Source organism: Peromyscus maniculatus, chromosome 17, assembly GCF_049852395.1.
Source record: "Peromyscus maniculatus bairdii isolate BWxNUB_F1_BW_parent chromosome 17, HU_Pman_BW_mat_3.1, whole genome shotgun sequence".
In the NCBI taxonomy this organism is placed as follows: Eukaryota; Metazoa; Chordata; class Mammalia; order Rodentia; family Cricetidae; genus Peromyscus; species Peromyscus maniculatus.
In genome coordinates, this window is record NC_134868.1 from 5,031,472 (window position 1) to 5,053,939 (window position 22,468).

The 22,468-nt window shown below is 38.2% G+C and overlaps 1 protein-coding gene across 1 annotated transcript in view; it reads left to right on the forward strand.

Moving 5' to 3' along the window:
* Positions 1-540: 540 nt before the first annotated feature.
* The window catches only part of LOC143269139 (vomeronasal type-2 receptor 116-like), a 68,504-nt gene continuing 46,576 nt past the window's right edge, over positions 541-22,468 (forward strand). Inside the window, exons 1-2 of the mRNA XM_076553826.1 lie at positions 541-727; positions 9,021-9,039. Coding sequence (XP_076409941.1) covers positions 553-727; positions 9,021-9,039 — 194 coding nt within the window. The 5' untranslated portion in view covers positions 541-552. The remainder of the gene's footprint in view (positions 728-9,020; positions 9,040-22,468) is intronic.

Below are 22,468 nucleotides of genomic sequence, written 5' to 3' on the forward strand. Positions count from 1 at the left end.
ACTGATCACTGATTGAGTGTAGCTGCTCCACTTTATGCATGACTGAATGATCTGGATAGACGTGATACACTAATAACTTTGAGCCCTAGCATGCTAGGGCCTACTTTCATTCTTTCATCTACTATCTAAAAGGCATCATCATTTGAAATCATTTTGAAATATTTTCATGCTATAGTTTCTTTGGACTGGTTTTAGAAAAACTGCCCTAATGAGGTGAGATATTTTCTTCAGCCTTATTCTATGTGGTCTTGAATATAACATGACACCTGGGAATGAGAATAACAATCCTCAATCATATTTTTCAACTTGTGATTCTGTTTTGAACAAGTTCCTCAGATGCAGAGCCCCAGGGTGGAAAGTGTTCCACACTCCTCTAGAGGATTTTAGCAATCTAAGTAGAGACACATTGACGGGGGTGGCGTTCAATTGGGCATTCCAGTCAAGATAAAATATGCTCACATATACATACAAACTTACCAGGTATTCAAACATCCCAAAGTTGAAGCCACCAACTCAACCTCCACTAAGGCTTAGGTCTTTTAATACTTATTAATGATGTTTCTGATGGTTTTTATCTTCCTTATCTTGCTGTTTCCTCAGCTTATGTATTCTTATGACCCTATTTCATGTGCTTTGATGAAGAAATCAAGTCTATTCCAAGAGGGGGATGTCATGATTGCTGCACTGCTCCCTTTTTATTCTTGGCAAAGACAAACCAAAGCCACAGGTCATTATCAGAATGTCAGAATGTGAGTACCTTCTTATATTTACTCATTTTTTTGTACTAGGTATCAAGGATATGATGATGAATTCATCAACGCCTGTTGTAGCCTTTCTTCTGAATTCTTTCCCAAATCCATAGAACAGTTCTTAATGCATTTCTTTCACTATTGTTTGGTTTTATAAATTAGTGAAGGACAGATTTTTTTTGACATTTCTTCCTTAGCTTTTCAAGGATTAATGCTCTCAACTTACTCTAGCATGCTCATCCTTCCCTAGTATGGGATGTAATTGCATAGGATCATGTGATATACACTAAAGTATAATATGAGCCAATTTTCTAAGGTTTGTTATGAGAGTTTACAGCAAAATTTCTGTGCTCAGATGTCCAGTAGATGATTATGTCCCTTTAATCACATGTGCCAGTTTCACCTGAGAAACCACTGCTACTTCTGTTCATATATAACAGCAGGCTTAATTCTATAGGGTCCACTTATACATTTCTATGAAATTTATACTTTTACTTCATGTTATGCAATAGTTTAAGCATCTGGAACAGCAATCTCAGAAGGAGAAAGAGAGCAGGCAGTTGTGAGATATTTTTATTTCTGAAATTTATTTGTTTTACTTGGACACATTCATTTCTGCATGTAATAAAGACACTCAATGCACTTTTGCAACAAAAGTCTGATTTGTAGATGCTTAAGAATAAATTCACTAGAATCACAGCATTCTGTTTTTGCCTGTGAATGAATAGAGTATTATTGAAATCAGCAATCACTGAAATTCCTGATTAGATGCTAGACTGACAGTTATAGCCCAATATTTGTTAGCATGGAACACAGTTATAAACTGGAGCATCTTTCCAGTTTTAGAAGACTTTTCTTCCTCTTATATTTAAGTGATAAGGTATTTGTATGCTTAACTTTATTCAGTTTAACACTTTCCTAAGGTTCCATGCTAAGTTGATTTCAACATTTTCTGAGGTTGAATTTCATATTATTAATGTGTAGCACTTTTATTTCTGGTAGCTATTACTGAAAATTATTGTAACTATAGGCAAATTAGTAAGGTTATCAGAGATTTCTGGGGTAATTCTTGTAAGACTACTTAGATAGATTTCAGAGACCTGTGGTTCACGATAGCTATAGTGAGGAATAATTTATTTCATCGAGGGCGTATGTGGATATTTAAACACTTATAAAGGTGTTTTTCATGGAGAAAGAAAAAGTATACTCTGGTATGGAATGGATGGTTAGAATCTGTATTCCACGATGATTCTAGTGTCAGTAGTAGTACATTTTTTAAAAGAATAGACAGGAGTTATTCTGTCTTAAATAATATTAGAACATTCTTCTAAAAGCCAGTTTGTTACAACTTAATACTTTGTGAAAGATAGATGAGTGAAATAACTAGAAATAATATGCTATATGGAGTATTTTTTTTATCTAAGACAATTGGACAGAACAGGAAATTTCCAATACATCCACTGAAATACAAAATTATAGCTCTAAAGCCGGGCGGTGGTGGCGCACGCCTTTAATCCCAGCACTGGGAGGCAGAGCCAGGCGGATCTCTGTGAGTTCGAGGCCAGCCTGAGCTACCAAGTGAGTCCCAGGAAAGGCACAAAGCTACACAGAGAAACCCTGTCTCGAAAAACCAAAAAAAAAAAAAAAAAAATTATAGCTCTAGTACAGTCCTGGGAGGCATTAAATATTCTCAGGAATAAACTCTTTTCAAGATCTCTAGGCACAATTGTTGTTAGAGGGAAAGTTCATTTATCTTGGTAGCAGAGAATGTACTTGGGTGTTTTCATCTTTGCTTTTCAGTCTCACTACCCCATACACCAATGTGCCCCAGCTGTTTGCTTTCTCCAAAAATGCAGAGTTGAATCTAAGATAGAAAAGAATCCACTTCCAATTTTCCAATAATTTATTAAGTATAAATCATTATTGAATGTTTTATTCAGTAGAATAGTACATTTTCAAAGCATAATTTGCAACCTTAATGTTAGATGTGGCAGGAAAGTGCATGGAAACCTCTGGACAATGAAATTATTCCATGTATTGTTAATTGCTAACAACATTCACATTGTGTGCATGTGGAAATCCATTTAAAAAATTGTCTTATCCTCTTCTGTAGTGGGTATTTGCTCCACCAATGACCTTGGGCTACCTGGCCCGATAGAGGTGGTGCGTCTTGTCTGCCTACGTGACCTCATAAAAGGGAAGAGACAGGGGGATCACGCTCTCTCTTGGGTGGTAAAGAACAGGTCAGGCAGCATGAAGCAGCTTGTTATCGGTTCCCAGTTTTCCAAAGGCTCTGCAATGGGATTTACCATATCCTGTATTCATGAGTGTATTAACTCATTTCACATCCTAATAATTTCCTGAAACGCCTTAAACAAACTCTTGTGAATTTTTCTTACACTCTTCCATTTATCTTGCATTGTTTTAAAAATAAATATTTCCTTTTTAACAATTTATATACTATAATTTCTGGTTTACACAAAAGTGTATTCTGTAGAAAGAAAAAAAAACCTGTTTATTCCTAATACAATGTCCAATTTGTGTTTGTTAGACTTTGTAGCTTCTTAAAATCAGTATGATGCTATCATATAGTTTGACTTCTGCCTGTGCTGTTGATATATATAATTTACTATCGAGAACCTGGAGAAGTGGAAAGAAGGACATCAATGTTTACATGTTTACTTTTAAATTATATTTATTCATTGGGGAGAGGCATTGTTGCAATTTATGTTCTCACAAACAGGATGTAGCATTTTCTGATCCTCAACATTCTTCCAATTTTTTCTCAGTTTTATACTTGCTTTAAAAGCTGGCTTATGATGATAAGTGGTTTTTATTTGCACATTCCTGACAGGTAATGAATTTGAGTAATTGCTGGCATTAATTTAGTAGTCAATTGAATTTATCTTTTATTGAAAATAGATTTTTTTCCATACAACATATTCTGATATGTTTCTTTTTTGGAAAATTGTTTATATCTTCAAGCCCTACTTCATTTAGGACTTTATCATGAAATTATTAGATTTTTGCCAAAGACTTTTTCCTTATCTGTTGAGAAGATCATTTAATTTTCACATTTATATCCATTTATGTGGATTTTTTAATTGACTTATGTATGTTGAACTGATGCTTCATTCTGGAACAAAGCTAACATGATTATGGAGAATGACCTTGATATGTTCCTGTATGTGGTTTGCTAGTATTTTATTGAGAATTTTTACACTTATGTTCAACAGGGATGTTGGTCTGTGTTTATTTTTCTATTGCTGTTGTTGTGTCTTTATCTGCTTTGGATATTAAAGTAATTTGGGCTCCACAGAATGACTTTGAGTATTATTCTGTTTCTATTTTGTAAAAGCACATTGAGAAGTATTAGCTGTAATTCTTCTTTGAAAGTGTGCTATAATTCTGCTGTCAATCCATATGTGCCTGAATGTGGGTTTTGTATATGTTGTTTTTAGATTTTTGTTTTTGTTTATTTTCAGTTAAAGGATTTTTATTACTCTTTTTGTCTTTTTAATATTAAATTATATAATTTTTTCTTTTATTGAAAATAGATGGCTCATGAGTACTGGCAGCTCTTCCAGAGGACCCAAGTTCAATTCCCAACACCCACATGGTGGCTCACAGCTGTAACTCCAGTTCCAGAGGATCCAACACATTCACACAGACATATATTTCAGACCAAACACCAATGCACTTAAAAATAAAAGTAAATAAATAATTCTTCTAATGAAGGAGAAAATGGATTTTTTTCTCATAAAATATATCCTGATATTCCCCTTCCTATACTCCTCCCAGGTTGTCAGTACCTCTTCTCAAGTCCAGATCTACTCCCTTTCTGTTTCTCACTAGAAAAGATCAAGATTCTAAGAGATAGCAATCAAACATAACAAAATTAGATATAATAAGATGAAGAAAAACTAGCATAAGTACAGTGGACAGGACAACTCAACAGGAGGAAAAGAGTCCTAAGAGCAGGTACAAGCATCAGAGACTCACTTGTCTTCATAGTTAGGATTCCCATACAAATACTAAGCCAATAGCCATAGTATATATGCTGAGGGCCTGGTGCAAGCAATCTGGGCCCTGTGCTTGCTGTTTCAGTCTCTGTGAATCCAAATGATCCTTAGCTTTGTTGATTCAGAGGGTCTTTGCTCTCCTGGTGTCTCCCATACCCTCTGTCTCTTAGAAACTTTCTGCTTCCTCTTCCACAGGATCCCTGAGATCTGATGGGAGGGATTTGATGGAGACCTCCAATTTAGACTCTCTCTCCACATAATGTCTAACTGTGGGTCTCTGCATCAGTTCCCATCGACTGCTGGAGGAAGCCTCTAATGATGATTGGATAAGGCACTAATCTACAAGTTTAGCAGACTATCATTAGGAATTACCATATTGATTTTTTGAACATTTTTCCCCCCAGGCCTCTGGGCTATCCAGTATCTAGTTCTTGGTTATACAAGCAGTGTCCTGTTTGGGTTCCTTCTCAGTGGGCCTTAAGTCAACCCAAGCATTGCTAGACTACTCTAGCAAGATCAATGCTACCATTGCCTTAGCATATTTTGGAGAGAGGATGGATTGTAGTTAAAAGGTTTGAAGCTGGGTTGGTCCACATATCTCTGTTGGTAGCCTCCAGAGTACCTTTCTATATCAGAGATGGGAACATAGGGGTAAGGACTGCATGTAAGCACCAGCTTGGCTGCTGCCTGTTCAATGAGTTGTGTGGTGTTGTCCTTGGCAAAGGAGCCCCACTGTCGATTTGCGGATATCATCCTTTTATTTTAGCATCAGCCTGGATTATATTTCGTGATTTCCATGGGATGTTTTTGGCCCACAACTTAATTGGCAAACACCAGCACATTCCCTCCCCTGGAAACCTTACCTGTCTACAAGAGATGGCCAGTTGAGACTCGGTATCCTCCATTACCAGGAGTCCTCATTAGGATTACCTTCATAGATTACATGAAGTTTCCACTGCACTTGGTTTCCATATTACCCACCAATATCTTTCCAATTCAAGCCTTCTCTCCCTACACTATCTCCCTTTACCTCATCTCCTCCCAAACTGATCACCCCACACTTATACCCAACAACACCAAGTCTACCCATAAAATTTATTTCTCCCTCCCAGGAAAATCCCTCCATCCCCCCAAATCTCTTCAAACTTCTCATGGTCTAGTTATTATAATTTGGTTATAATTTTCTTAACAGATAATATCCCTTTATAAGTGAATACATGTTATATTTGTCTTTCTAGGTTTGGGTTACCTCATTTAGAATATTTTCTAGTTCCACCCACTTGCCTGTTAATCCATGATGTAATTTTTCTTTTTCCTTTTCTTTTTCTTCGTTTTTCTTTTCCAGACAGGGTTTCTCTGTGTAGCCATGGCTCTCCTAGAACTTACTCTTTAGATTAGGCTGGGCTCTAACTCAGAGATCTGCCTGCTTCTACATCCTGAGTGCTGGGACTAAAAGCTTGTATTACCACCACCCATCTTTAATATCTTTTAAAAAAAGTACCTGAGTGATACTCTTATAATTTTTGCTGTGAACATACCCTTTAACTGCTGAGTCATCTCTCCAGCTGAACCTCTTAAACTTTACTCTTTTATGTGTATAGATGCATGTCTGTGTAGTGGCCTTGGAAACCAGAAGATTTTGGAATTCCCTAGTGTTACAGATGGCTGTGAACCACCATGTGGTACTGGAAGTTGAATTCATGTCCTCTGAAAGAGGAGCCAGTGCTTTTAACCATTAATTCATCTCTCTAGCTCCTGAGTAATAGTCACTGTGTAAATAAACAACATTTTCTTTATCTCTTCTTTGGGTAAGGGTCATCTAGGTTGTTTCTAGTTTCTGGCTATTGTGAATAAAGCCACAATAAATATAGATGAGCAATTGTCCTGGTAATAGGATGGAGTGTCCTTTTTGTTTATGTTCAAGATTAGTATAGCTGGATCTTGAGGTAGAAAAGTTCCCAGTTGTCTGAGAAACCACCCTATTAGTTTCCATAGTGGCTATATGAGTTTACATTTCCACCAGTAATGGAGGAGTATTCCTCTTGTTCCATCCTTTCCAACATGAACTGTGACTTGTGTTATTGAACTTAAACATTCAATGGTGTAGGATGGAATCTCAAAGTAGTTTTGATTTGAATTTCCCTGATGGCTAAAGATGCTAAACCTTTAATTAAGTATTTCTCATCAATTTGAGATTTTTCTAATGAGAATTCTCTGTTTAGATCACACCCCATTTTATGACTGGATTATCTGGGTTTTTTTGAACTTTACTTTGTTGTGTTGTTTATATATTTACTGTATTATTCCACTACCGGATGTGGAGTTGGTAAAAATATTTTCCCAATCCATAGGCTGCTGTTTTGTCCAGATTGACTGTGTCCTTTGACTTATAGAAGATTTTCAGTTTCATGAGTTCTCATTTATTAAATGTTAATCTTAGTTCCAGAACTATTAATGTTCTTCTATTCAGAAGATCATGTCCAGTGCCAATGCATTCATGAATATTCCCTATTTTCCCTTTGATCAGGTTCAGTGTACATGGTTTTATGTTGAAATATTTGATCAACTTGGGATTGACTTTTGTACAGGGTAATGGATGGTAACCTATTTATATTTATCTACATGGAGACATGTAGTTTGACAAAAACATTGGTTTCAGATACTGTCTTTTTTAAAATGTGTATTTTTGACTTCTGTATCAAAAAATCATGTGCCTATATGTGTGGATTTATATCTCAGGCTTTAATTCAGTTCCATTAAACAATGTGTCAATTTTTGTGCCAATTGCATGCCATACGGAATGCTATATAGTTCTGTAATACAACTTGAAATTATGAATGGTAGACCATACATTAATGTTCAAGATTGTTTTATTTACCCTGCTTTTTATATGAAGTTGTGAATTGTCATTTCAATATTTGTGCAGAATTGCATTGGCATTTTAATGGAGATTTTATTGAAGATATGTATATTCCTTTTGGTATGGTGGCCATTTTTACTACATTAATTCTACTGATCCATGAGCATGGGAGATCTTTTTTATCTTCTAATATCTTATTCAACTACTTTCTTCAATGACTTGAAGGTTGTTTTTTTTTTTTTAATCATACATCTTTCCCTTGCTTGGTTAGGTATTGCTATCCGGAGGGCCACCGTATAGGCAGAACTAGCTTATGCAAAAAAAAAAAAATCCATGAATGCAGTGGGGGCTAGACTTTTTCTGAGGGGTAATAGGAGAAAAGCACTCATGCATTCTGATGGTAACTTTCTCTTTTACTTCATCTTAAAAAATCCTCTCTGAAAATCTTTCTTGCTCTCTCTCCTGCCTAGCTATTCATCTGCTCTCCTCAGCTCCCTCTACACACACACACACACACACACACACACACACACACACACACTTCCACAGACTCCCACACACTCTTCCACAGACTCCCACACACTCACTTACTTTGCTTAGCTTTTTACACAGAAACTCTCTACATAGCTCTACCCAGAACCCCCCACCCCCCAACACACACACTCACTAGAGCCAAACTCTGGACAATTGTATGTTACATTTTTAGGGTCTGACCCATTCTTATAATACATGATAAGTCACCCAGTTTTACTCAGGCTAGGGAGGTGACATTGAATGACCAATAGGTGATACTTGTCTGTGCATGTAGCTCTTACCCAGACAGAAAGTGCCATTGAAATTCAGGACTTAAAAATAACAGAGCCAGGTGTGGTGGTGCATGCCCTTATTCCCAGCAGTTGGGAGGTAGAGGCAGGTGGATCTCTGAGTTTGAGGCCAGTTTGAGAGTGAGTTCCAGGACAGGCTCCAATGCTATACAGAGAAACCCTGTGTAGCTTTGAAAAACAAAAACAAAAACAAAAACAAAAACAAAAACAAAAACAGCAACAGTTAGTTGGTTGAACCTTGAATGGTAGGGATATGTGCAGAAAGTCAGTTGCTGTGTGGGATTATGTCTACCAGAGTTGCTTCATGTCTGACCTCGATTCAGCAAAAAGCACCTGGGAATTTGTCTTTGTGTATTCTCCGCAGGGGCAGCTAGTCTGTTTTGAATTTGATCTGAAGTCTAAAATTAGCTGTACTTGAGACTGAAAATACTGTTACTTTCCTGTATCAGCTATGAAAAATATTCTAGTATTATTTCTCTTCATCAGAATTATACAGTTTAAGCAGAATTCATCTTCCTGACCACCCACAGCTATATGTGTACCCAACATGGAATATTTTCATGAGATAACCAAACCACAAACCAGTGGGGAGAATACCCATGACAGTTATTGTGGAAGAAATGTAGTGGCACAGGAGTGAAATTACAGACATAAGCAACCAGTCATTTACAGTCAGTAACTCCATGGCTTTGCCAAGTGGGTCTCCCCATGAGAGAATTATTCATCTGGTAGATCGACCTGTTGAACACTATTTGTTACCTGCTATATATTCCCATGGCCCTTGGCAGTTAAGCTTTGACCATGATATTTTATATTATTTGAGGCCATTATGAAATGTGTTATTTCACTGATTTCTTTATATGCCCATTTTTGCCATTTGTGTATAGGAGGCTATTTATTTATTTTCATTGATCTTGTATGCAGCCACTTTTCTGAAAGTGTTTATCAGCTATGGGATTTTTTTGGTGAATTTTTAAGTCATTTATGTATATGATCATATCATCTGCAAATAATGATACTTTGACTTCTTCCTTTCCCCTTTAATCTCCTCCAGTTGTCTTATTGCTCTAACTAAAAATCGAAGTACTATATTGAATAGATATGGAGAGCATAGAAAACTTTGTCTCAATAATGATTTTACTGGAAGTGCTTTGTGTTTCTCTCCATTTAATTTGATGTTGGTTACCAGCTTGATTTAAATGGCCTTTAGTATGTTTAGATATATCCCCTGTATCCCTACTCTTTCTTGGACTTTTATAATGAATTTGTGTTGACAAATGTCAGAGGCCTTTTCTAAATGCAGTGCAATTGTTGTGTTTTGGTTTCAGTTTGATTACATAGTGGATTACATTTGATTTTCAAATATTAACCATTCCTGTATCTCTAGAATGAAGCATACTTGATCATGATAGATGATCTTTTTATGTGTTCTCATATTCAGTTTGCATATTTTTTGAATCCATGTTCATAAGAGAAATTGGGCTGTAATTCTAATTTTTTGTCAAATGTCTATGTATTAGAGTAACTGTGATGAATTGGCAATGATTGATTTGGGCAATGTTCCTTCTGTTTCTATTGCGTGGAGTCACTTGAGAAGTATTGGCATTAACTCTTCTTTGAAATTCTGGTAGACTTCTGTACTAAACCCTTCTGGCCCTGGTGCTTTGTTTATTTGTTTGTTTGTTTGTTTTGTTTTGAGACTTATATTTACTGCTTCTTTTTCCTAAGGGGTTATAGGTCTATTGAACTTTTTCATCTGATCTTGATTCAACTTTAGTATGTAATATCTACTGAGAACATTATCCATTTCTATTAGGTTTTCAAATTTTGTGGAGTTTAGGTTTTTAAATATGTACTTATGAGTCTCACAATTTTCTCAGTGTCTGTTGTTATGTCCCTCCTTTCTTTCTGCTTTTTTAAAGTTTAGATGTACTTTCTTGGCCTTTTATTTAGTTTGGATAATGGTTGCCTATCTTTTTTATTTTCCAAAAGAACCAACTCTTTGTTTCATTGATATTTGTGTTCATTGATTTTTAACTCTTAGTTTACTCACTTTTTGCAGTTTACTCCTCTTGGATGTGATTATATCTTATTCTTTTAGAGCTGTCAGGTGTTCTCTTAAGTTGCTGGTATGAGATCTTAGCATTTTTTTGTTTTATGTAGGCACTTAGTGCTAAGAACATTCCTCTTAGCTCCACTTTCAGTGTTCAATAAGTGTGGCTGCATTATATATTCACTTTCATTGAATTCTAGAATGCCCTTAATTTCTTTATTTCTGTCTTGACCCGTTTTTCATTTAGTAGGGAGATATTCAGTTTTCATGAGTTCATAAGCATTTTTGTTTCTGTTGTTGGTATTCACCTTTAATCCATGGTGTTCTGATAGGATTCAGGGAGTTATTTCAATTTTCTTGCATCTTTTGAGATATGCTTTGTTACTGAGCATGTTAGTAAATTTGGTGAAAGTTCCATTAGGTGATGAGAACAAGATATATTCTTTTGTGTTTTATGAAATTTTCTGTAAGTATCATTAGTCAGGTCCATTTGGTTTATAGTATGTATTATCTCCAATATCATTCTTCTATTGTATTTTCAATGTCTGATATTCCCACCTCCAACTTTTGTATTCTACTGTTGAAGCTTGTGTTTGTAGTTCCTGTTTGAATTCCTAAATTATTCAGTTCCAGAATTCCCTCAGTCTGGATTTTCTTTGTTAATCCTGTTTACAATTTCAGGTCTTGAATCATTTTATTTATTTCCTTACTCTGATTTCCCCTGAATTTCTGTAAAGGATTTATTAAATTTGCTCTATATGGATTTTTATAATATTCATAAAGGCTGTTTTAAAGTCTTTTCCTTACATTTAGCTATGTTATTGTATTCAGGTCCTGCTTTTTGGAGGGTAGCTGGGCTCTAGTGATTGTGTTTTTACATTGTCTGTTATTGATTGTGTTTTTACACTGGCATCTCAGCTTCTGGGTTTGGAATAATTTTTAGGTCTAGGTGCTGAACCTGGATTTGTCTTTGTTGAGTGGGTGATTTGTCCCTTGGTTTCTGTTTACTGTCTGGTGTTTGAGAGTGTGTTGATTGTTTCCTGTCCACTTTCCTGGCCTATTCTGCTGGTGAATTCCCAGGGATGGCTGCTGGGTATTGCAGGCTGGGATACTGAGTTGGAGAAAGGATGTCTGGAGAAGACCACAGTGGGGATGTGATCAGAGAGAAAAGTGAAAGGACATTAGGTTTTCTGCTACAGAGCTGCATATGAGACTGGGGGCATTGGATCTCAGAAAAGGTAGGAAAGGTATGGGTCCTACCTTTAAGCCTACTTGTTGCCCTGGACAGAGCACCCCTTGGGTTAGCAGGCAATGTCTACCAGAGTTGGGGTCTGAATCTGTTGGGGGAGGGATGATAGAATGGGTGTCTGTGGAATCCAGAGATGTTGTGGGAAATTTTGAAGGAAGGCTGAAACTGGTGTTCTGTTGCTGTGCTAGGAACAAGACTGGGAGATTGGATTTGGGAAAACACACAGAGAAGAGGTCTGTGGGCAGCCTACCTGGCCTACTGAGCTACTGTTCTCGTCTCAGTTTGGTCTGGATCCATTATTCTGTATATGAGCACTAATGTTCTGTCTTCTCATTGAGTCATTCTAATTGCATGGCTGTCCTGTGCCGTGGATGATTGATTGATAAATAAAGCTGATTGGCCAGTAGCCAGGCAGGAAGTATAGGTGGGACAAGGAGAGTGGAGAATTCTGGAAGTGGAAGGCTGAGGGAGAGAGACGCTGCCAGCCACCACGATGAGAAGCAGATGTTAAAATACCGGTAAGCCACTAGCTATGTGGCAACTTATAGATTAATAGAAATGGGTTAAGATATAAGAATAGTTAGCAAGAAGCCTGCCATGGCCACACAGTTTGTAAGCAATGTAAGTCTCTGTGTGTTTACTTGGTTGGGTCTGAGTGGCTGCGGGACTGGCGGGTGAGAGAGATTTGTCTTGACTGTGGGCCAGGCAGGACCAGAAAAACTCTAGCTACAGTCCTGTCAGCTTTTACATTAGGATACTGAGTTTTTCAATTCCATCTTTATTTCAGCTAATGTTCTCTTCAATATATATATTGAATGTATATATACATTCTTCATAGTATGTATATATCAGTTCTTATATCCCAAATTATCTCTGTCATTTTATTCATTCATTTATTTATTAATGTATTTATATCTTCTTGAATGTCACTCAGCCATTATTATTATATTCTTAGAGTTCAATGAAATGTATGTTAGTATCCTTTTAAAATTTTTTTTAACAGTGTATTACTGCTACTTTAAAATCTTTGCCTTGTGGTTCATTTAGGTACTTTTCACAAGAGAACACTTCCATAATACTTGATAGTTTAATGGTTCTTAGCAATTATTTCTTCTTTTCTTCCTCCTCCTCCTCCTTCTCCTCCTTCTTTTTGTTTTTGACATTGGCATACACACTTCTTTGTTTGGGTGGCTGATGTGAGAATATTGTTTTCTTAGATGGGAGCAGTTCAGATCTGTGAACTGAAATGGTTAACCAGTTAAGGCTGGTAGGTGATCTGTTTAATTGGATTGGGCAAAAATGGCACCCAAAACATGGGTCTGGAGCTAGGCCTGTTTTTTAAGAGATGGCAGTGGGAAGAGGGAAGGATATGGAAGGAAAAAACTTCTCACCAGTCAATTGCAGTTCTTGAACTAAGTGAGTTCAAAGGTCAAGTATACCTAATGAGGCTTCTATATGGTAGACATAGCTGCAAGCAAAGTGGAAATGGGAGAGGATGGAGAGAGAATGTGAAAGGGAAGGAGGTCCTTAAGCAAAAAGTTAGTTTACAAATAATAATGGATATATGCAGTATCATTTCTTGGTTTCTATATTTCTCTATATGTTTTTCTCAAAATATGCACTGTAATAACATTTAATATTTTTGATAACAGTTAAAATTTTCATTGTTGTTTGTTAGATTATTGGGAAACTATTAGGAGGACTTGACAATGAACAATTCCTTGGCAATTCTGTTATGTTATTGGCCATATCACAACTCCATAGTTTCCATTGACATCCCAGGTAAGCAGTCTCATTTTCTACAAAGTAATACATTCCTCACAGCCTTCTCTATTCTTTAGACCTCAATTTTACAGCATATCTTGTGGCTAAGGAAATTCAGAAACATAATAAACAGGAAAAATGTTACAATGTACCTTTCAGTGTCATTATTTTTTGCTGGATACTAAAATAAAGACATTATTATTGACATTGAACTCATGTGAAATTTCAGTGACACTACATCAATAGTGTGCTTCATATAGTACACAATGCCAGATCTCCTAGATACTGAGGAATCCAGAGCAGAGACATTCCTGACAGGACAACATTTCTTTTCTTCTCACCACCTTAGTATGGTTTTATCTTAGTATCTTAGTATTTTATTTCATTATTGAAAAGAATTATTAATACAATGTCTTCTGATAATGGTTTTCCCTCCCCTGTCTTTTCCCAAGTCCTGTCCAAAATCTATCTGTCTGTCTGTCTGTTTGTCTCTCTCTTTAAAAAACTAATAGGCATATGAAAATACAAATGAGGTTAAAACAAATCAAACAAAGGAACGGAAAAAAGATGCAAGGAAGACATACACATGAAGAGACAAACACATGTTTACACACACACACACACACACACACACACACACACACACACACAAAACTCATAAAAATCAGAAAGCATTATGTATAAGCGAAAGTCCAGTAAGATAAAAAATACTCAAAGAAAAAGTTTCCTGACAAAAGAAATCTTTAAATTTACCAGGATTTACACTGTCTTGGTTATCTCCTGCTGGCCATGGGGCCTGTCTACAAGTATGGTTTATATACCAAGTGAGAGTCCATTTGGAAAAAATAATTTTCCTTTGTGTGTGGTTATCAAATTGGGATAACTTCTGGATTAAGGATGAGGACTCATATCTATCTCCCCTCTCAGTCCTGGCATCCTATCTGTGCAGGGACCTGTGCATGCTGCACAGTCTCTTTGAATTCATATGTGCATCAACCCTGCCTCCTCCTCTACATACTTCTCTGAGCCCTAATGGTAGGGGACTGATGAAGATACCCCATTTATGTCTTAGTATTCTAAGATTTCTTCCTCTCTGAACATTGACTAGTTCTGATCGCCTGTATTTTTTCCCATCTAACTGCAGGAGGAGGCTTTTCTGATGATGGCTGGACCATTGACTTATGCGTATAGCAGAGTGTCATTAGGAGTCACAGATTTCTAATTTCCTTTAGCAGAACAATAGTATTGTGTTTTCTCATAGGTCCATGTCCTATTTAATGTCAGATCTTAACTATCCAAGTAGTGCCAGGCATGGGTTCCCTCTCATGAAGTGAGACTTAAATTTGATAAGACAGTGTTTGCTTACTGTGGCTTTCTTTTAATAATGGCTCCTATAGGCTCATGTGTCTAATTGCTTGATTGACAGTGCATGGAACTGGTTTCCAAGGAGTAGTAGGTATGGCCTAGCTGGAGTTAATATGGCCTTGATGGAGTTACAACATTTTTAGATGGGGCGTGTCACTGGGGCTGGACTTTGTGATTTTAAAAGTGCTTGCCACGCCGGGAGTCTAATTAGCGAGAAAGAGGAGGTTTTATATGAGCGAGAATTGTTGAAACCAAGATTGGATAAAGCACAGGGACAAATAGCCAAACGAATGGAAACACATGAACTATGAACCAAAGGCTGAGGGGCCCCCAACTGGATCAGGCCCTCTGAATAGGTGAGACAGTTGATTGGCTTGATCTGTTTGGGAGGCATCTAGGCAGTGGTACCAGGTCCTGGGCTGATTGCATGAGTTAGCTGTTTGAAACCTGGGACTTATGCAGGGACGCTTGGCTCAATCTGGGAGGAGGGGACTGGACCTGCCTGGACTGAGTCTATCAGGTCGATCTCAGTCCTCAGGGGAGGCCTTGCTCTGGAGGAGGTGGGAATGGGGGTGGGCTGGGGGAAGGGGAGGGGGGCAGGAAGGGGGAGAACAAGGGAATCTGTGGCTGTTATATAGAACTGAATAGTATTGCAAAATAAAATAAAATAATAATAATAATAAAAGTGCTTGTCATGCCCAGTCTCTCAATGCCTGTGGAATAATATGTATCTCTCAGATACTGTTCCAGTACTATACCTGCCTTCCCAAGGCCATGTTACCCAACATAATGATAATGGACTAACATTGTGAAGTTGTAAACTTCAAAATATTAAATCCTACAGTTAAATGCTTTCTTCAATAATTTGCCTTGGTCTTGGGATATCTTCATAGCAACTAACTAAGACAATTACTTCAATAATTCTTGTGCTAATATTACACAGGCATATCATGTAGGCATCTCACTATTGTGGACACAGGTTTGTAACTGGATTTATAATTACCTTTTTTCTCGGTTGGTGTACAGAGTACCTTCCAGTAACATGAACACTAGTCAGCAGGGCTGAAGGCACTAGGTAGGCACAACTGGCCTACTCTGTATTCAGTTAGATATGTGGATGTATTCAGCAATAGGGCTTTACCATTAGTTTGTAGAGTGCAATAATCTTGGCAATAGCCTGAATTATTTTTTTGAGGGGGGGGGGGGTTCTATTGGCCTATTTGGCAAAAAACTCAAATATATGTAACCAATTCTTGGAACTGGAAGTTTCATTTGGGGGCAAGAGATGTCTAGTTGGGTCTTTCTCCCCCGTCTTATTTGGTAATTCCATTGACATTATTTTTATATGTATTTTAAGATATTTATTAGTTTTCTATACAATCCCCACATTGTCCCTTAGTTTTTCCTGCCCCTCCCTTCATTCCATTTTGTATCTCAATATTCCCTTTTCTCCCCTTTGGATTCTCCCCAAATGTTTCTCCATAACTATATTCTATTTCCTGTCCCTAGGGAGATGCTCTATAGCTTGTCTCTGTGGTTGTACATATTTTTGTGTCTACAGAATGCCTTTGGAAGGCTAAAAATCCAAAATCTACGTTAAGTGATACATACTACATTTGTCTTTTCTGCTGAGTCATATCACACTTGTATTTTTTCTAGCTCCTTCTGTTTACCTGTGAACTTCCTAACTTTGTTGTGTTAAACATCTGAGCAACATTCTATGTATAAATGTTTCACATTTTCCTTATCCATCCATTGACTGGCATTTGGGCTGCCTTCATATGTTGACTATTATGAATGGAGTGGAAGTGAACATGGTTGTACAAGTGTCACTGCAGTCTGATGGAGAGTCCTTTGGGCATCTTCCCAAGAGTGGTATGGCTGGACTTTGAGGGATATCTAGTCCCTGATTCCTGGGGAGTCTCCACAGCTTTTACAATGATTTATTAATTCACACATTTAAGAGTAATGGGTAAGTGTTCCACTTTCCCCACGTCTTTGTCTATATGAGCTGTCATTTGTGTTATTTTCTTGATGATTCTGACTGGATTAAAATTAAATCTGTTTCTAAAAAATTGTTCTTTTCTCATATAATAATACTGACTGCATCCTCCCCTCCCTCCACTCTTCCCAGTCCCCTTTACTTCCCCTCTCCCCCACATCCACTTCTACTCCATTTCCCTTCAGAAAAGAGAAGGCCTCCCAGTGATATCAACATAACATGGCATAACAAGGTGCAACAAGACTAAGCAAAAAACCTCATATCAAAGCTGGATGAAGCAACATGGTAGGAATAAAAGTTCCCACAAACAGGCAAAAGAGTCAGAGATACCCCTACTCCTATTGTTAGGAGTCCATCAAAAACCCTAAGCTAAACTGTCACAGAATGTATGCAGAGGGCCTTGTGCAGATTCATTCAGGTTCTGTGGTTGCTGCTTCAGTCTCTGGGAGCCATTATATTTAGTTGATCTCATGTTCCATGTTCTCCTGGTTTCCTTGATATTTCTAACTCCTACAATCCTCCCTCCCCTTCTTCTGCCTGATTCCCTTAGCTCCACTTAATGTTTGGATGTGGGTATCTGTTTATGATCTCACCTGCTTCTGGAGGAACCATTTGATTATACTAGGGCCACGCACTGATTCTATGAGTATAGGAGCATATTAGGAATCATTTCATTGACATTTTTATCAGTTGGGTTTAGTTCTACCCTATGTCTGTGAGCAATCCATCTTTGAGATCCTGGCCATCTAGGCAATCTTGGGAATGGGCTTCCTCTCCTGATATGGGCCTCAAGTCATTGGTTAGACACTCCCACAAACTCTGAGCCAGCATTGCCACAGAGCATCTTAAAGGTACAACATGTTGTCGGTCATAGGTTTGGTGACTGGGTTGGTGTCCTAGTCCCACCTTTGGGTGCCTACCCTAGTTACAGAAAATGACCTGGTTCAGGCTTTATGTCCTCTAGTGCTAAGTGTTCTTACTAGGGTCTCCTATCCTCTGATATACATATTTGTTACCAGTGAGTTCACAGTGGTTGCTACCTCCTACTAACTTGGTCCAGTCAGGATAATGTCATTCATATGGTGCACCAGTGTGATATTTTGTGAAAGAGACAGATGATGAAGATCCCTTCTAACTAAGTTATGAGAAAGGGCAGGGCATTTAATATACCCTTGAGGTCAACTGAAAGTGAATAGCTTCTGGTGTTCCATATGGACATGTACAGAGACAAAGGCATTTGCAAGATTAACAGAGGCATACACTGTACCAGGAAATATGTCAATTTGTCAAATAAGGACACTATGTCTGGTACAGTAGCTGCATTCAGAGTTACTACCAGATTGAGTTTTCCATTGTCAACTGTCATTTTCTAAAATCCATCTGTCTTCTTCACTTGCCAGGTAGGAGTGTTAAAAAGGATATATGTTGAGAATCACCACCTTTGCATCTTTCAAGTCCTTAATTGTGGCACTAATTTCTGCAATATCTCTAGAGATGAGATAGTGTTTTTGATTTGCTTTTTTCTTTGGCAGAGACAACTCTAAAAGCTTCCATTTAGCCTTTCCAACCATGATACCCCTCACTACACAAGGCAGTGAACCAATCTGAGAATTCTGCCAACTTAAGTATATCTATTCCAATCATACATTCTGGAACTGGAAAAATACTCACAGGATGAGTTCAGGGACCTGCTAGACCTACTGTCAGTCGGACGTCATCCCAAAACTCCATTAATCACCTGGCCTCCATAAGCCCCTACTTTAACTGAAGAGCCACAGTGTTTGTTGGAATCTTCTGTAATCAACTCATAACCAGTATCCAATAGACTCCAGAAAGTCTGATTATTTCCTTTTCCCCAATATACAATTACCCTTGTGAATGGCCATAGGTTCTCTGCAGAAGTACTGAAGAAAAGCTAACCATAAAATTTTTAGGTGTCTTACGTAGGTCTTGTACTGTGGGTCTGACCCAGCATTTGACAGGTTTCAGACAGGAGGCAATGAATAAGAAAGGGACAGTTGAGACAGGCACAGTGGTCAGTAGAATCTTGTAGCTCTGACTGCCTGGGAGCCAGGGTACTTTCTTATACAGAACTCAATAAGCAGGGATAGATTTATGATGTTCCAAAATACAGATCATGTCATTTGTATCCTCAGACATGTGTTTAACTTCCTCTTGCATATCTGGTGCCATGAGTTTATTAAATATCAATAAACACTGATAGAACAGTATTATTTTTACAATGATTTCTCCTCATCAACTCCATAACTAACTTGTAAGAATCTAGAGACATATATTGTCAAAACAAACATATATAGTAAATGACAGCTCAATCTCAGGCTGGAAGCTCTTGCAATTTCAAAGGCACTTGGGAGAAAGAAAACATTGAAGCTAAAACAAGCAGATTGGCAAGTCCCAAGCAGTGTATTATTAACCATTAATGGTCAGAGTGTCAATTAGCAATAAGTCCAAGAAAAATCCTCAGGCCAAATCTGCTGCAGTTCTTATTCAATTTCTGACATAATACAATGTTTACATTTTACATATGTATAGAATTTATTTCTATGTCTAATGCTGGCATTATTTTGTTCCTTTTTTGTATGACACAGTGGCTCTGCACCAGCTAACTTTTGTAAAAAAGGGAGGTCCTGACACCTCATTCTTTTATCATTTTTCCATACCATTCTTTGCCCATCAATATAAGCCCCTGTGTAGGGCAGAGACAACTTCAGCCAATCTAACTTTGTTACAGTATCTTTTCCTTGAGGGGCATACCATATGCAGCCCCCAATCTTCTCTGCCATGTAATCACCTGAGCATAAAGTAGGACGAGACTTGTAATCTGATCTGCTGCCTACTCTTCTAGTCCACTGAATCTTGTTGACCAATTTAAATTACATTATTGTGTTTATCTTGTTCCCAAGTAAGTACAGGGGCAGATGTCTTAAGAATATCTCAGAACCTCATAAAGATATCTCTGGCCTTTTTGGGTGAATAACAACCTCCAGGGTGCAAGGAAGGTCTTCATGTAGACCCGTAGACCCCTAAATGAAGGAGGAGGAGTATGGTCAGGGCTTTCCTGGAGAAGCTTAGAAGCAGTACTCCTGCGGAAAGCATCAATGATTCATATGAAAATTTCCATCAATCCAATATACCCAAGTTGCACAAATATTAAATCTCCCCCAGTGTGGAACATATGGAGAATAAAATCAAAAGTGAAAGAAGACCTGATGGCAATCATGTGACTCAGCTTTACTGAAATTTTGTCAAGCAGCTGTGATGATTTTACGGTCACTATTCCTGTCAGATATGACTGTGCCAGTCCAGCCTCAGGGGAGCTTGGCCACCCCTTCCTTCAAGTGGTTCTGGGACTGAAAACAGGCACAAGTCTGGACATTTGTAGACTGGCTGACATTGCCTTTGTTATGATACAATGTAGCTTTTCTTATGTTTGTTTAATTATTTTCCTGATTACATAAGTCAAATGAAAGTGTAGTAGATTTCTTATCAATTTCATGGTTTGAAACACCATGATTGGTTAGTACAAAAGTGCATATGACTCATGCCACTATAAAATTCACCTTTCCTATGTTGACCATTATGTTTTAGGTCATTATGAACATTATTTTTGTCTATGCTTCCCATTATGTTAACATTGCCTTTGGTGGTACAATGCCACCACTTGGTCCCCTTTACCCCAGGTCCCAATTAAACCCATTGCATTTAATTCACCCAATTCAGCAGCAGCATTTCCAATCTTAAAGTCTGACATAAAAAAATGCTTGAAAAGGAAACTCCTCAAATGTGAGGGTGCCCTCTCACTGTTTCGCATCTTATAGGATTATTGAAGGGTATGTCTTCTTCCTCTTTCCATTGTGGAGGATTAAATTTTACACTGTACCACTCTAGCATTGCAATTTCCCTGGGTCTATTTGTTTTGTTTTCTTTTCTTTCTTTCTTTCTTTCTTTCTTTCTTTCTTTCTTTCTTTCTTTCTTTCTTTCTTTCTTTCTTTCTTTCTTTCTTTCTTTCTTTCAAGACAGGGTTTGTCCATGTAGTTTTGGTGCCTATCCTGGATCTTGCTCTGTGGACCAGGCTGGTTTCAAATTCACAGAGATCCGCCCAGCTCTTCCTCCCAAGTGCTGGAGTTAAAGGCATGCACCACCATTGCCTGGCCCCTGAGTCTATTTTTATCATTATTAATTGTTTAATTTATTTTATATACCAAGCACAGTTTCCCTTCCCTCCTCCTCTCCTGTTCCCTCCCCCATCCTCTTTCTACCTCCCCATCCATTTCTGAGTGGGTAAGGCCTCCCATGGGAGTCACTAATACATAGCATATCAAGTTAAGGCAAGACTAAGCTCTCCCCTATTTGCATCAAGCCTGAGCAAGGCATCCAACCACATGGAAAAGGTTCCAAAAAGATAGCTCATGTCCCTGATACAGAACCTGGTCCCACTGCTAGGGGCCCCACAAATGGACCCCACCACTGTCATCCACACGCAGAGGGCCTATGTCGGTCCCATGCAGGATCCCTAGCTGTTGGTCTAGAATCTGTAAGCTCATACAATGTCAAGTGATTTGTCTCTGTGGGTCTCCCCTTCATGATCTTGACCCCTTCTTGCTTATATTATTCTTCCTCCCTCTCTTCAACTGGACACCCAGAACTCAGCCCAGTGCTTGGTTTGTATCTGCATCAGCTACCATCAGTTACTGGATGAAGGTTTTAGGGTGACAATTATGGTAGTCAGCCACCAATCTCATTACAGAAGAAGGCCAACTCAGGCACCCTCTCCACTATTGCTAGGAGTCTTAGCTGGGGTCATCTTGGTGGATTCCTGGGATTTTCTTGGGCACCATGTTTCTCAATAATACCATAATGGGTACCTCTATCAAGATATCTCTATTGGTGCTCTCCCTCCCCATCTCTCCCCCAGCTGGACCATACCAATCCCTCTTGTTCCCATCCTCTTGTATAATATTAGAGGGACCAGCCTTAATATTATACATCCCAGGGGCTCAGGAGAGAGAACTACTAACGGTGAGGACTATTTTCAGGAAATACAATCTCAGCACACCGAGTTCTATAGTCCACTTGCTTTAATTCCTCTGGCATAACATCCTTTATACACAGCTTCAGTTCTGTTCTCATGTCTAGCTCCTTTCTTGCCTGATTTCTCTATATTTATCTATTGTCCCCTCTAGGTTCTATCTTAATTCCTTCATCTAGTTCTGTCCCTTCTAGGTTCTCATCTATCTAGTTCTTTCCCCTATCAGCTCCTCTCACATCTCCTCTCTCATCTGGCTCTTCCTCATCTTGTTCTTCCCCATCTGACTCTTCCTCATCTTCCATCTCATTCCTCTAGTCCTCTCTTTTACCCCTCCATTCTAGTTCTTCCCCATCTCATTTTGTTCCTCTCAAGTTCTTACCCATCTAGTTCTTCCATTCTCTTTTCTCTTCTCCTCTGCCTCCTGGAAGTCTCGGTATATAAAGGGAGGGTCCGAGCTAAATTGTGTAAAGCTATTACTTAACGTCCACCTCTCCAAGGCGGTGTCTCCTTGTGGAATTTACCGTAAATCA